The 16,146-nt window shown below is 37.7% G+C and overlaps 3 protein-coding genes and 2 long non-coding RNA genes across 6 annotated transcripts in view; 2 read left to right on the top strand and 3 right to left on the bottom strand.

Annotated features, from left to right (window-relative positions):
- Positions 1-16,146, top strand: part of LOC148905256 (ATP-binding cassette sub-family C member 4-like) — a 61,188-nt gene that overhangs the window by 26,230 nt on the left and 18,812 nt on the right. The window lies entirely within an intron of this gene.
- Positions 1,925-5,777, top strand: LOC148905261 (uncharacterized). Its single transcript, XM_089040798.1, has one exon. It carries the CDS (start codon positions 2,242-2,244, stop codon positions 4,483-4,485), a length of 2,244 nt encoding a protein of 747 aa, XP_088896924.1. The 5' UTR covers positions 1,925-2,241; the 3' UTR covers positions 4,486-5,777.
- LOC148905260 (uncharacterized) lies at positions 6,053-9,988 on the bottom strand. The gene has a single exon (XM_089040799.1). It carries the CDS (start codon positions 9,669-9,671, stop codon positions 7,428-7,430), a length of 2,244 nt encoding a protein of 747 aa, XP_088896925.1. The 5' UTR covers positions 9,672-9,988; the 3' UTR covers positions 6,053-7,427.
- LOC148905259 (uncharacterized) lies at positions 11,265-13,780 on the bottom strand. Its single transcript, XR_016121840.1, has 2 exons — positions 13,748-13,780; positions 11,265-11,802 (listed from the first exon to the last, which is right to left on the bottom strand). It is a non-coding gene; the product is annotated as an uncharacterized LOC148905259 (long non-coding RNA).
- Positions 14,521-16,103, bottom strand: LOC148905258 (uncharacterized). Its single transcript, XR_016121839.1, has 2 exons — positions 15,833-16,103; positions 14,521-14,832 (listed from the first exon to the last, which is right to left on the bottom strand). It is a non-coding gene; the product is annotated as an uncharacterized LOC148905258 (long non-coding RNA).

Below are 16,146 nucleotides of genomic sequence, written 5' to 3'. Positions count from 1 at the left end.
AGGTCAATATATCTGACAAAATCATCCAATCACATCAAAGGCACTTCTGTGCGCAGGCGCTGTGAGGCGCTTCCGGTTCCCGTCATTAACAATCGTTTCTACGAATTTGACCAACCAGAGAGAGCCCCACAAAAGCCATAACAAAGGCCATAGATGCCATAATTCTAGAAAAGAAAGAGGTTTTGCGAATCTTCCCACCGATTCAAGAAATCACTAATTTTTCAGGCTTAAAAAAGAAAGTAAATTTGATCAATTTAATCAGTTTTACAAGTCCGAAAGTTCACAGCGAGGTTGAAAACGAAGAATCAGCTGTAGAGGCCTGACAGTTTACAGTTGTTTATGGTACGATTTTTTATAATAAAACTTCAGAAAGTTCAAACTTAGGTGACTTTACGGAGACTTTACTGTGCTATCGGCGTATCGATAAGTCTCGTCATTGACAGTCACGCTCCCTTACGAGCAAATTTCTAAGTAAATAAACCTTACGGGCTGTCTCTCTTTAATACTAGCCCTCGGTCCAATACGGGCAATCAGTCTTGTAGGATTAAAGTTATCGTATTTGTACTTTTCAGGGTACTTTTATGAGTAATAAGCACACTATTCCGAGGTCTACACTCGTTTACACGAGCTTCGATCACTAATTTCTTCGGTTAATATCACTTATTATTATATAATTACCAATGAAATATCTGTTTTTCTCTATTTCGAAAAATTGATATCTTCACACGTGAAAATAACATTTTATTTTCACGTGTGAAAATAGCACCATTGCGATGGCTATTGAAAAATACATGGAAAGAATTGCCTGAAAAAGCCAAAACATACTTCATTGATAATTATATAATAAACAGAATATTACATGGCCGCTTGGAGATACGAATTTTATCTTCTCGTGTTGAAGATCTCTCACTCAAAGACAAATTTCGTATCTCCGCGCGCCCATGTAATATCAGTAGTATACAAATGAGAGTTCTGCGCCACGGCGCCTATTGTTCTTTTTGCGCCACCTATTGTTCTCTGGCGCCGGTCTAATTTTCAGGCAAGGGGAGGGGTGGTCTACGATCAACCATCACGGGAAGACCGGTCGATGGTCCGACCAAAGGTTACTACCGGAATCGGGGTGGGATATAAAGATTTCAGGAGATTTTAGATAAAATTCAAAATCCTTTGTTTCAGCAAGAGCTGATTTTATGAATTAATGAGTGATAGCTTTTGAATCAATGAGCTCAAGTTTATGGTCTAATTTTTAGGGGAGGGGGGAGGGGGGGGTGATCTACATCCAACCATCATGGGAAGACCGGCCGGCCGCCCGAGTAGAGGTTCTGATCGAAATCGGGGCCTGGAAAGGTTTGGGGAAGGTGTTTTAAAACACATTTCAAAATCCTTTGTTTAAAAAACGAAGTTTTTGAATTAATGAGCTGAACTCTTTTGTTAGAATGACATGTTTAATTAGCGGACTTAAATAAGAAGCTGTACTCATGTTTTAATTGGTTTATATCGCCTAAACCGCCTTTGTCGGAATCACTGACTAATGTTTAATTGGCAGGAAGCTTTTGTTGGAGAGAATTAAATCCTTTGTTTCGGCGACTGGTGTTTAGGAGTTATGAATTAATGAGTCTAGCCTTTAGAAGTCAAAAGACGTCGGACGAGCGTTCTGATTGGGCCTACTTTTGAAGCCTTTTTGTTAGGATGATGTGTTTAATTAGCAAAGACGTTAAATAAGAATTATGATTGGCTTACTTTGAATCTGAAAGTGTTTGAAGGACGTGTTGAAATAATTAACTGGTAAATACTCGAAAGGATCTTTTGTTTTGGTAGCAAGTGTGTTTGAAATGGGATATGGGGTTTTATGAATAATGAGTTGTAGCTTTGTTGTTGTTTGATCTTTGTACTAGGATCTTTTACTAAAATTCACTACATTAACCGGAAACATTCGCCGACCACCATAGGATTTGTCAAGGAGGTAGTTCGAGAAGGTTAAGCGATGAAGAAGCTTTTTCGAAGCCTAAAAAGCGAAAAATTCAAAGTGGAGGAGGAGATATCGAGAATGAGGATAATCAAGAACATGTTGAGTCCGCCATTGACGGCCACCTAAAAGCATATACACTGAAACCGAACAAGACGGGAAAATATGATCTCTCCCTTACACTACGAGGAAAAAAGAAAACTATACTCGGAAGATTACGAAGAGAGCTAGTGAGGAAGCGAAGCGTAAAATGGTTTTTGTGCATTCAAGTTCGAATGACAAAAACCTCCTCGGATTTAGAAGAAGTTACTACAAACCCCCACTTTCGAAGCTCCACCATGACCGCTCTTAGACCAGACCAGATTGAAAAGCAGTTTGACCAGGCCACTGAAAAAATCAAGAAAAGTTTCTTAGAGTATCAGAGAGAGGGAAGTGGATGGCGGTTTGATCAAGTATTAAATCTCACTTTGAATGTGGCGAGCTACAAACCGTTAATCGGCTCCAGCTACCTCGAACTGCCTAAGATACTAAGGGATAAGAGGGCGGTGCTGAACATCAAAAACAACGATCAAAAGTGCTTTCTTTGGTCTGTACTAGCCGCCAAACACCCCGTTCATTGGCGAAATCAACCTCACCGTCCGAGTCACTACCAGCAGTATAAAGAAGAGTTCAACGTTTCGGGGATAGAGTTTCCTGTAAAAGTCAATCAAGTACGTAAATTTGAAAAACAGAACCCAACCACCAGCATTAATGTTGTTGGGTATGGAGACGGAGAACTGTCCCCGCTTTATATTACAGAAAATAAGAAGGTATTTCATGTTAATTTGTTATTATTTTCTGATGGAGATCAGAGTCATTATTGCTTAGTTAACAATCTAAGTCGGCTACTAGGTGACCGGACCAAGCACAATGGTCAAACATATTATTGCAGTTATTGTTTTCACGGTTTTGTTCGGGAAGATTTATTGCAAGAGCATGAACTTTTATGTTCAAAACATGGGCCTCAGAAAATCAAATTACCTTGTGAGGATAATAAGATTTTAAGGTTTAAGGATATACAAAAACAGCTTAGAGTTCCAGTTGTAATTTACGCTGATTTTGAGACATTACTGGTTCCTTGTGATCAAGACCAGGTAGACTCGAATTTTAGTTATACTTTAAAAACCCAGCATCACCAACCCAGTGGTTTCTGCTACTGTATTGTTTCGGATCTAGAAGAGTACTGTAAGGCCCCCGTTCTTTATCAGGGTGAGAATTGTGTGGATAAGTTTTTGGAGTGTCTTATAGAAGAAGAAAAGCGTATTTCAGAAACACTGAAGCATGCCGTACCCATGAATATTGCCGCAGAAGAAGAACAGGCTTTTCAAGAGGCGACACTATGTCACATATGTAAAGGTGAGTTGGGTGTAGATAGAGTCCGCGACCACAATCATTTAACGGGGGATTTTCGGGGGGCTGCTCACAACGAGTGTAATATAAATTATAAATTTACAGGTAAAATTCCAGTGATTTTTCACAACTCTCGCGGATTTGATTCCCACCTTCTTATGCAGGGTCTTGGTAAACTCAAGGAACACGAAATCAATTGTATTCCCAACAACGCGGAAAAATACATTGCATTCTCTGTAGGAAACCTCGAGTTTATTGATTCCTTGCAGTTCATGAATTCATCTCTTGAAAGTCTTGTTTCTAATTTAGCAAAAGAGGGTCGCGATAAGTTTCAGATATTGAAGAGATACACAGTGGTTGATAAAGTTCCGTATTTGCTTAGAAAGGGAGTATACCCTTACGAATATATTGATAGCTTTAGTAGATTCAATGAAGGGGCACTTCCTACCAAGGAGGCATTTTTTAGTAGTTTAAGGGGGGAGGGAATTAGTGATCAAGATTACACTCACGCGCAACAAGTTTACCAAGCCTTTCAATGTCAAAGTTTGGGTGACTATCATGATTTATATTTGCAATCTGATGTGTTACTACTCGCTGACGTATTTGAAAACTTTAGGTGCATCTGCTTACAGTACTATGAGTTAGATCCCTGTCATTTCTACACCAGCCCCGGTCTCTCTTGGCAAGCCTGTTTGAAAATGACGGGGGTGAAGCTCGAACTTCTGACAGACCCAGACATATTACTTTTCATAGAGAAAGGAATGAGGGGTGGAATTAGTGTCATCTCCAATCGATATGCTAGGGCAAACAATCCGTACATTGAGGGATATAACCCACAACAAGACACCAATTATCTTTTATATTTAGATGCGAATAATTTATATGGCTGGGGGATGTCCCAAAGCTTGCCCTATAAAGAGTTCAGCTGGCTAACAGCTCAGGAAATTGAGCATTTAGATGTACGAAATATTAGCGATGATGGAGAGAAAGGATACATTTTAGAAGTGGACCTCGAATACCCCAGTGAACTTCATGACCTTCATAACGACTATCCTCTCGCTCCAGAGCAAATGAAAGTGTCAAACGATATGCTTTCCCCATATTCACAAAAACTTTTCCATGAACTGTAAAATGAATTGTCACACCTCTGTCACCAAACTAGTTCCTAACTTGAACAACAAATCCCAGTATGTTATGCACTATAGAAATTTGAAACAGTGCCTTTCTCTGGGGATGAAATTAGTGAAAGTTCATAAGGTCTTAGGATTTCGCCAAACGCCTTGGTTGAAACCATACATTGACTTCAACACGATAAAGAGGAAACATGCCATCAACGATTTTGAGAAAGATTTTTTTAAGCTGATGAATAATTCGATTTTCGGCAAAACAATGGAGAACTTACGCAAAAGAGTCAATGTAAAGCTGGTGAATACTTCCAAGAAATTGCAAAAGCTCACAGCCTCACCCCTCTTTGATTCCTTTCGCATTTTTAATAACGACCTGGCAGCTGTGAATATGAAAAAACCCTCCCTATATTTAAATCGTCCCATCTATGTGGGATTCAGCATTTTGGACCTATCTAAGGTATTAATGTATGATTTTCACTACAATTTTATCAAGCAGAAGTATGGAAACAAAGCAACTCTATGTTTCACAGACACAGATAGTTTACTGTATGACATTAAGACAGAGGATGTATATGTGGATATGGGAAGGAGTATTGATTTGTTTGACACTTCAGGATACACTCCAGAGCACCCCTTGCACAGCACACGAAATAAAAAAGTGCTTGGTAAGATGAAGGATGAGACTAATGGAATTCCCATTAAAGAATTTGTGGGTCTACGGTCTAAGATGTATTCTTTTCTCTACAACGAGAGGGTGCGCAAACCATTGAAAAGAAAATCGCCAAAGGTATTTCTAAAAATGTGACAAGGCGTGATATAAGGCACGCCCACTACAAAGAATGTTTGTTCGCTAGGAAACGCTTTATGGCGAATATGAATAGAATACAGAGCTTCAAGCACGAGCTCTACACTGTAAATTTGAACAAAATTGGCTTAAGCCCTTACGATGATAAGCGATATATCTTAAACAATGGCGTTCATACTCTAGCATACGGCCACGCAAGCATAACATTGAATGGATTGAAATGAGCTCATGTACAAACATGCATCGAAATAGAAGTACAAATGTATTTTAAGTATATTTATTTAAAGACAAAATTAATTTATTTTAATTTATTTGCTAATGACAAAAATTATGGAGGAGGTCGGTTTAGAATGAAAAATAGTAAAAGTTTGTAATATTCAATGTAATAAGTGGAGGAGGTCGGCTTCAAAAAAAAAAAAGAATAATACCTTGTAAATAATGGTAGGAAAAAGTAGTATGTATGATTTTATGATAATAACAGCTCTCACTCCAGGAGAAAGAAAAAAAAAGAAGAAAAAAAAAGAAGAAGACCTTGTAAATTGTATGGTTTTATGATAATAAAAACTTTGAATGTTCAAAAATGATCTTTTGTATGTCTGACTGTTTTCATTTCCAAAGTGCAAAGTGTGATTAGAGTGCCCCTACTGCCCCTCCCTAGACCCCCGAGAAAGTGGTAAATGTGCTTTTCCACTTGATTCTGCAATGTGCCCCTACTCTGCCCCTTCTGCCCCTCCCTTCTGTTCTAACTAGTATTTTTATTGTGAGTGATTGATTTAAAGAGAACTTTATTTTTGTAAATTAATCATTCATCATGGTGAGGCGAAAGCGAAAAGACTGTCCCATTCCTGGAGTGAGAGCTGTTATTATCATAAAATCATACATACTACTTTTTCCTACCATTATTTACAAGGTATTATTCTTTTTTTTTTTTGAAGCCGACCTCCTCCACTTATTACATTGAATATTACAAACTTTTACTATTTTTCATTCTAAACCGACCTCCTCCATAATTTTTGTCATTAGCAAATAAATTAAAATAAATTAATTTTGTCTTTAAATAAATATACTTAAAATACATTTGTACTTCTATTTCGATGCATGTTTGTACATGAGCTCATTTCAATCCATTCAATGTTATGCTTGCGTGGCCGTATGCTAGAGTATGAACGCCATTGTTTAAGATATATCGCTTATCATCGTAAGGGCTTAAGCCAATTTTGTTCAAATTTACAGTGTAGAGCTCGTGCTTGAAGCTCTGTATTCTATTCATATTCGCCATAAAGCGTTTCCTAGCGAACAAACATTCTTTGTAGTGGGCGTGCCTTATATCACGCCTTGTCACATTTTTAGAAATACCTTTGGCGATTTTCTTTTCAATGGTTTGCGCACCCTCTCGTTGTAGAGAAAAGAATACATCTTAGACCGTAGACCCACAAATTCTTTAATGGGAATTCCATTAGTCTCATCCTTCATCTTACCAAGCACTTTTTTATTTCGTGTGCTGTGCAAGGGGTGCTCTGGAGTGTATCCTGAAGTGTCAAACAAATCAATACTCCTTCCCATATCCACATATACATCCTCTGTCTTAATGTCATACAGTAAACTATCTGTGTCTGTGAAACATAGAGTTGCTTTGTTTCCATACTTCTGCTTGATAAAATTGTAGTGAAAATCATACATTAATACCTTAGATAGGTCCAAAATGCTGAATCCCACATAGATGGGACGATTTAAATATAGGGAGGGTTTTTTCATATTCACAGCTGCCAGGTCGTTATTAAAAATGCGAAAGGAATCAAAGAGGGGTGAGGCTGTGAGCTTTTGCAATTTCTTGGAAGTATTCACCAGCTTTACATTGACTCTTTTGCGTAAGTTCTCCATTGTTTTGCCGAAAATCGAATTATTCATCAGCTTAAAAAAATCTTTCTCAAAATCGTTGATGGCATGTTTCCTCTTTATCGTGTTGAAGTCAATGTATGGTTTCAACCAAGGCGTTTGGCGAAATCCTAAGACCTTATGAACTTTCACTAATTTCATCCCCAGAGAAAGGCACTGTTTCAAATTTCTATAGTGCATAACATACTGGGATTTGTTGTTCAAGTTAGGAACTAGTTTGGTGACAGAGGTGTGACAATTCATTTTACAGTTCATGGAAAAGTTTTTGTGAATATGGGGAAAGCATATCGTTTGACACTTTCATTTGCTCTGGAGCGAGAGGATAGTCGTTATGAAGGTCATGAAGTTCACTGGGGTATTCGAGGTCCACTTCTAAAATGTATCCTTTCTCTCCATCATCGCTAATATTTCGTACATCTAAATGCTCAATTTCCTGAGCTGTTAGCCAGCTGAACTCTTTATAGGGCAAGCTTTGGGACATCCCCCAGCCATATAAATTATTCGCATCTAAATATAAAAGATAATTGGTGTCTTGTTGTGGGTTATATCCCTCAATGTACGGATTGTTTGCCCTAGCATATCGATTGGAGATGACACTAATTCCACCCCTCATTCCTTTCTCTATGAAAAGTAATATGTCTGGGTCTGTCAGAAGTTCGAGCTTCACCCCCGTCATTTTCAAACAGGCTTGCCAAGAGAGACCGGGGCTGGTGTAGAAATGACAGGGATCTAACTCATAGTACTGTAAGCAGATGCACCTAAAGTTTTCAAATACGTCAGCGAGTAGTAACACATCAGATTGCAAATATAAATCATGATAGTCACCCAAACTTTGACATTGAAAGGCTTGGTAAACTTGTTGCGCGTGAGTGTAATCTTGATCACTAATTCCCTCCCCCCTTAAACTACTAAAAAATGCCTCCTTGGTAGGAAGTGCCCCTTCATTGAATCTACTAAAGCTATCAATATATTCGTAAGGGTATACTCCCTTTCTAAGCAAATACGGAACTTTATCAACCACTGTGTATCTCTTCAATATCTGAAACTTATCGCGACCCTCTTTTGCTAAATTAGAAACAAGACTTTCAAGAGATGAATTCATGAACTGCAAGGAATCAATAAACTCGAGGTTTCCTACAGAGAATGCAATGTATTTTTCCGCGTTGTTGGGAATACAATTGATTTCGTGTTCCTTGAGTTTACCAAGACCCTGCATAAGAAGGTGGGAATCAAATCCGCGAGAGTTGTGAAAAATCACTGGAATTTTACCTGTAAATTTATAATTTATATTACACTCGTTGTGAGCAGCCCCCCGAAAATCCCCCGTTAAATGATTGTGGTCGCGGACTCTATCTACACCCAACTCACCTTTACATATGTGACATAGTGTCGCCTCTTGAAAAGCCTGTTCTTCTTCTGCGGCAATATTCATGGGTACGGCATGCTTCAGTGTTTCTGAAATACGCTTTTCTTCTTCTATAAGACACTCCAAAAACTTATCCACACAATTCTCACCCTGATAAAGAACGGGGGCCTTACAGTACTCTTCTAGATCCGAAACAATACAGTAGCAGAAACCACTGGGTTGGTGATGCTGGGTTTTTAAAGTATAACTAAAATTCGAGTCTACCTGGTCTTGATCACAAGGAACCAGTAATGTCTCAAAATCAGCGTAAATTACAACTGGAACTCTAAGCTGTTTTTGTATATCCTTAAACCTTAAAATCTTATTATCCTCACAAGGTAATTTGATTTTCTGAGGCCCATGTTTTGAACATAAAAGTTCATGCTCTTGCAATAAATCTTCCCGAACAAAACCGTGAAAACAATAACTGCAATAATATGTTTGACCATTGTGCTTGGTCCGGTCACCTAGTAGCCGACTTAGATTGTTAACTAAGCAGTAATGACTCTGATCTCCATCAGAAAATAATAACAAATTAACATGAAATACCTTCTTATTTTCTGTAATATAAAGCGGGGACAGTTCTCCGTCTCCATACCCAACAACATTAATGCTGGTGGTTGGGTTCTGTTTTTCAAATTTACGTACTTGATTGACTTTTACAGGAAACTCTATCCCCGAAACGTTGAACTCTTCTTTATACTGCTGGTAGTGACTCGGACGGTGAGGTTGATTTCGCCAATGAACGGGGTGTTTGGCGGCTAGTACAGACCAAAGAAAGCACTTTTGATCGTTGTTTTTGATGTTCAGCACCGCCCTCTTATCCCTTAGTATCTTAGGCAGTTCGAGGTAGCTGGAGCCGATTAACGGTTTGTAGCTCGCCACATTCAAAGTGAGATTTAATACTTGATCAAACCGCCATCCACTTCCCTCTCTCTGATACTCTAAGAAACTTTTCTTGATTTTTTCAGTGGCCTGGTCAAACTGCTTTTCAATCTGGTCTGGTCTAAGAGCGGTCATGGTGGAGCTTCGAAAGTGGGGGTTTGTAGTAACTTCTTCTAAATCCGAGGAGGTTTTTGTCATTCGAACTTGAATGCACAAAAACCATTTTACGCTTCGCTTCCTCACTAGCTCTCTTCGTAATCTTCCGAGTATAGTTTTCTTTTTTCCTCGTAGTGTAAGGGAGAGATCATATTTTCCCGTCTTGTTCGGTTTCAGTGTATATGCTTTTAGGTGGCCGTCAATGGCGGACTCAACATGTTCTTGATTATCCTCATTCTCGATATCTCCTCCTCCACTTTGAATTTTTCGCTTTTTAGGCTTCGAAAAAGCTTCTTCATCGCTTAACCTTCTCGAACTACCTCCTTGACAAATCCTATGGTGGTCGGCGAATGTTTCCGGTTAATGTAGTGAATTTTAGTAAAAGATCCTAGTACAAAGATCAAACAACAACAAAGCTACAACTCATTATTCATAAAACCCCATATCCCATTTCAAACACACTTGCTACCAAAACAAAAGATCCTTTCGAGTATTTACCAGTTAATTATTTCAACACGTCCTTCAAACACTTTCAGATTCAAAGTAAGCCAATCATAATTCTTATTTAACGTCTTTGCTAATTAAACACATCATCCTAACAAAAAGGCTTCAAAAGTAGGCCCAATCAGAACGCTCGTCCGACGTCTTTTGACTTCTAAAGGCTAGACTCATTAATTCATAACTCCTAAACACCAGTCGCCGAAACAAAGGATTTAATTCTCTCCAACAAAAGCTTCCTGCCAATTAAACATTAGTCAGTGATTCCGACAAAGGCGGTTTAGGCGATATAAACCAATTAAAACATGAGTACAGCTTCTTATTTAAGTCCGCTAATTAAACATGTCATTCTAACAAAAGAGTTCAGCTCATTAATTCAAAAACTTCGTTTTTTAAACAAAGGATTTTGAAATGTGTTTTAAAACACCTTCCCCAAACCTTTCCAGGCCCCGATTTCGATCAGAACCTCTACTCGGGCGGCCGGCCGGTCTTCCCATGATGGTTGGATGTAGATCACCCCCCCTCCCCCCTCCCCTAAAAATTAGACCATAAACTTGAGCTCATTGATTCAAAAGCTATCACTCATTAATTCATAAAATCAGCTCTTGCTGAAACAAAGGATTTTGAATTTTATCTAAAATCTCCTGAAATCTTTATATCCCACCCCGATTCCGGTAGTAACCTTTGGTCGGACCATCGACCGGTCTTCCCGTGATGGTTGATCGTAGACCACCCCTCCCCTTGCCTGAAAATTAGACCGGCGCCAGAGAACAATAGGTGGCGCAAAAAGAACAATAGGCGCCGTGGCGCAGAACTCTCATTTGTATACTACTGATATCCTCTATTTTCTTCGGTTAAGCTTGGAATTTTAATTGAGATTAGTAGTAAAATATATCAAATCGAGCTGATCCTCGCAGTATGTGAAGCAACTTATGCAGCTGCAAATTGAAAGACTCAGAAAAAATTCTGAGTCTTGAACGGGATTTTAACCCGTGCCCTGGCGATTCGAATTCCGGTGCCATGCTCTAACCACTGATGAGCATAGCTAGTAGATTTAATAGAGATTAGTAGTAAAGTTATTTTCTTCTGTGTCAATTTCTGTGATTATTACGTACGCATGGACAATGAACGACACAATTTTTGGTTATGATTTTATTCCATTATTTATTTTTTTGATTAACAGAAATCAAATTGATACAAACTATAGAGTCAATATAAATTAGTCTTATTAGGCAAATTAGATGGAGGGAAGCCGGAGACCTCGGAGAAAAACCCTCATGGCAAGCAAGACGAAGAAAACATCAAACAATCCGCTTTCTTTTCCTCGCCGTGGCATTCCCTTTTGTACGGTTAAATGGTAGAGCTTGCTTTCCGTACTTCTTCTTTATGCTTCTCATGACCTGCCTTTCCTTAGTGCCAGGATTTCTAACTGGCACGAACTTTGTCCTGACTTTTCCCAAGTCAGTGTTGGACAGATAATGCTGTATTCTTGATTTTCTGCCGTGACGGGTATGCTCTTTCATTCGTCGGTCCAGATTATTTGTCATCCCTACATACAAAGGCCAAGGCATGCCTGTTTGGTTTATAGTGTATACGCCACTTTCTTTTGGGAGCCTCTTGCTCAGTATTGGCATTCCTCTTGCCTTCGCGAGCTTTTCAATAATGGGAGCCATTTCTAAAGGGAAAAAAGTCAACATAGATTTTTCTCAGTCGAATATATTTCAGGAAGAACGCACAAGAATTGAAAAAATAAATAAAATAAAATAAATTAAAACAGCTATTTTTAAAGTGCACCTAACCCTGATACAATACTTTCAGTATTGATTCTACATAAAGTGAATAGTTGAATGGTGAAATATTTCTTCATTTGAATGTTGCTTCTTCAAGTTATGAAGGTTTATACTTCCAATATGTTAATGACTGTAACGTCACCACAGGCTTCATTTAATATACAAATTTTGACTGGTTCATACAAACAGTTTTTAAAAAGAATCATCATTAAACTCAAGGTTTCTACAATGTTTATCGTAAATCTGACGTCTCACAATGGCTAGTGTTTAGTATTAGAAATTAAAACAAATACACCCAAAAGCCTGGGGTGACGTCACAGTCAGCAACGTAATGGAAATATAAACCTTCATAACTTGAAGACCCATCATTCAAATGAAGAAGTATTTCACCATTGAACTATTCACTTTATGTAGAATCAATATTGAAGGTATTGTATTGGGGGTTAGGTGCACTTTAAGGTTTCTGATGAAGAATAGCAACTTTGTTACACTGTTTTTGTCCGAAAAAGAGCAGCAAATGCTGAACCTCTTTATCGAACCTTCTTGGAACTAAAGCACGCGATGCCGATGCCACATTTCGTCGATAAATTGAATTTAAAATATTCTGGAATTTTGTTTATATGTTGAATATATTCAGTAAGAAACTTCCGTAGTACAATTGCACCATAGACACGTTACCTTCATACTTATCTCTTCTACTTATCTATTTCTCTTCTACTGCGACTCCGGGATAAAGTAATAACGATATTAATTAAAACAACATAGGGAATTTTCCCTAATTAAAATTCGGGGAATCCCGGCTAGTTTGTGAACAGGTGTTCATAATTTGTATTCATCAAACGTTGAAAATTGTATTTACACAAAAAGTTCATGGTCTTGTTTTGCATCAATCGTGTATGTGTTTTCAATAAAAAAGTTGGAAGATTAGAATTAATTTCGATTTTTCTTGAAAATAATAAGAAAATACTTGAAAAATAGAATTTTTCACACGGTTTTATATGCGTCAAATTTTAAGTTGAAATATCATCGTTTGAATTTCCGCCGTCATAAGCCTACCACTTATTAGAAAATATGAAAATAAAGTTCACTGTTATAAATTAGGATAATCAAATTACGATATATGAAAACTCCAGTTAAATTGGTTAGTTATGCGGTAATGATAAAAAGGTAAATCATACAGCGTGAAAAGATGAAAAAAAACTTACTGACATTTCGGACGCTAGTCCTTCGAGAAAAAAAAAAGAGCTCTTTTACTCCGACGAAGGACTAGCGTCCGAAATGTCAGTAAGTTTTTTCATCTTTTCACGGTGTATAATTTACCTTTTTATCATTACTGTTTCATTAGAAACACCGACGCAGCTCACACTAGTTTTTAGCTAGTTATCTCTTCTGGTTAGTTACGCGAAGAGCGAGAATAAAAACTTGTTCTGAGTTAATAGTTCAGTGGTATCCGCCGTAAAATGGTCCAACACATTGGAGTGAAGTCATTAAACCAGAGAAATACTGAGACATTAGACTAATACACTTTAGTAGACCCGAATTCCATTGTTTTTTTTGTGTCTATTTGACTATTACACGTTGAATAGTATTTTATATTTCACGGGTTAGATTTTACTTCGCCCGTGAAACAAAGTTGTATTATTTAATGACTAACAGTCGAAGAAAAAGAACAAAAGGAAAACAAAAGTAATTCGTGTCGACTAATATGTACATAATGTTACCTATTCTTCCACGGAGAAGTAAAATCACTCTATATGCCTTCACTCTACTAAACCCGTGAAACAAAGACAAAAAATTGACAGCTAAAAAAAGGAAATAAGATCTACTAACCTTCGTGAGTTGTGATCAATCTGCTTGTCTTGGAGGAAATGCCTGAACCACGCGATTACTAGCATTTTATAACTTGTATGACGTCATAATTCAAAATAAACCAATCACGTGCAACCTATCGGGGGATTTTTTATATTTTAAAAGAGCTCTTAAAATTCGATTGTTTGCGATTAACCAATCACATGTAACCTATCATCTCTAGAAATAAATGGAATATTCGACTTCAAAAGCATATTAGCAATGTTTTGGGGCTCGAGATTTAAGTTAATTTAATTTAAGTTGAGTTCTTTGTGCGTCCCGGCGGAAACGACTAAACTATATAGACACTGCTGCACAGTCCTTGTTCGATATAAGGGAAAATTCTTTTAAAATACGGGGGGGGGGGGGGGGGTGCACTGAATTTTTTTGGGACATGTAAGGGAGGAGAGGGCTCTTAAAATTTGTCATGCATCCAAGTGGGGGTTCTCAATTTGAATTTGAAAACGTTCATGGGTTGTTTGGGAGGCTTCGAAAATTAAGTAAAATCCTAAGGGGGTCCCGTAAAGGAAGAAGGTTTTGAGGCGAAATCTTCATTCCCCCTCTGCATATTAAATGAACTTTCCCTAAAAGGTAAGGTATTTGATCGGATAATACAAGCGTAAGCGTTTTGTTTTCGGCTTTTAGGCAGATAGACTATTATAGACCCAAGATGAACTCACAATTTTTCCCATTATTCGAAGCTACTTTTCCGGCCAGAATAATCTAAAGTGACTTTACAAACAAAGAAGACAACGTTTTCTTAGTCACTTCACTTGATGCAATTTTAATTTGCTCATTGTTGTGACATTTCTAGTCTGAAAAAGATTACAAAATAGACATGTTCCTTTATGCTATGCTATGTCTTATTTTTGCTCGAGCGTACGAGTCGTTGTTACAGTCCTCCTGATTGTTTCCTTTATTTTTGCTGCTGGCTTTTTGCGTTGTTTCGCAGCAGCAGGTTTTGGTCTTTTAGGCTTAGTAGTACTGACCAGCTTTCGTGTCTTGGCCGGTTTATGCGATGCAGTTCCTTTGGAGTTCTTAGGTTTCCCCATATCTGATCTGAAAGACTAAAATAAAAATAATCCACTAGTCAATCTTAATTGTTTTTATTCAACAGTGACCTGCAAATATTAATGGCAATGAATAACAACACCTTCGTTTGCATTGTCGGTTTCCAAGAAATCCACTCAGTTCATTGTATCGTGATAGAACTCAGTTGGTGGTTTTCTTTGAAAATGGAAGACGAGTTTAACCTATAACTTTTCTTCCGAATATATCAAGCTTTTGTCGAGTATTGTGTTACACCTTAGAATTTGCATAACATTTATTTATTTATCTAACTTTACCTCAAGTTCAGAATACGAAAAAAATGAAAAGAATGCAATGCATTTAGGGGAAGCAAGGACTAAAGAGGTAACGGACAGAATAACATTATAGTTCTTGAGAGTATGTGGACCGCGTGGCACTAATGAAATGGTAGAAGATAATATAGGTAAGTTGTAGTGCTTGGGAACGAGGTTATTCCGGGTGAAAGCCCTTGGAATTAAATTCGGAAAAATTAATTTCCGACCTCGCTGGGATTCGAACCCACATTATAGTTCTTGATGATCTTTGAACCTTCTTCTTTCTTCGGACATTTATTTTTGCGAAATTTCAGAGTGAATTAACGGTAAAAACGAGCAACAATTTAACGCGTGAGACTCTGCTAGCAGCGAACTGTCTTAAAATCAATATTCGATATAGATTGAGACCGAATTACGGAGAAACTTCGAATGTACTATGTGAGTAAAAAAGCTGTATTTTTTTGGTTTAACATTTTCCATAAAAACGATATGTATCGAGGCTAATGTCTCGAATATCCGACATCATGCTATAAACCTTTCCTGGCGTTACGTCTAAGATTGATCTAATGCTTTTTCTTGGAACAGCGTTGCTAAACCCTTGAAACAAACTTCAACAAAAAACGTGTAATAGTCAAATAGACCGAAAAATAAGGAAATAAGATTTATTAACCTCTATTAGTCTACTAACTATTTCACGTTTTAAGTACTACAGTAGTTCGCTTACCTGTAAAAGCTAAAAGCGTAATTCCAATTAAAGTTTCAATATCCAACGCTCTTACGAAGCAAGACCCTTTTATGAAATATAACGACAGCTTACTTTCGTATTGTCCAATGACAATCAAGGATTGGACGTCACATGATGTATGAGTCAGCGCAAAGCCAAATAAGGGACAGACAATCGACCCTACTTAAAATTGACTTGAGTACGAGGCTAACATAAAAATACAACAACAAAAAAATGCTACAAAATCGTATACAAACATGGCGGCTATGCTTAACGTAACATGCACATTCTCTAAGGCTGACATTTTTGATATT

Source organism: Actinia tenebrosa, unplaced genomic scaffold, assembly GCF_029948245.1.
Source record: "Actinia tenebrosa isolate PJP-AT-01 unplaced genomic scaffold, QUT_ActTen_1.0 PGA_scaffold8__29_contigs__length_14323225, whole genome shotgun sequence".
NCBI classification, from domain to species: domain Eukaryota; kingdom Metazoa; phylum Cnidaria; class Anthozoa; order Actiniaria; family Actiniidae; genus Actinia; species Actinia tenebrosa.
Note: the sequence above shows the minus strand (reverse complement) of the source record. Positions and strands in the feature narration are given on the sequence as shown.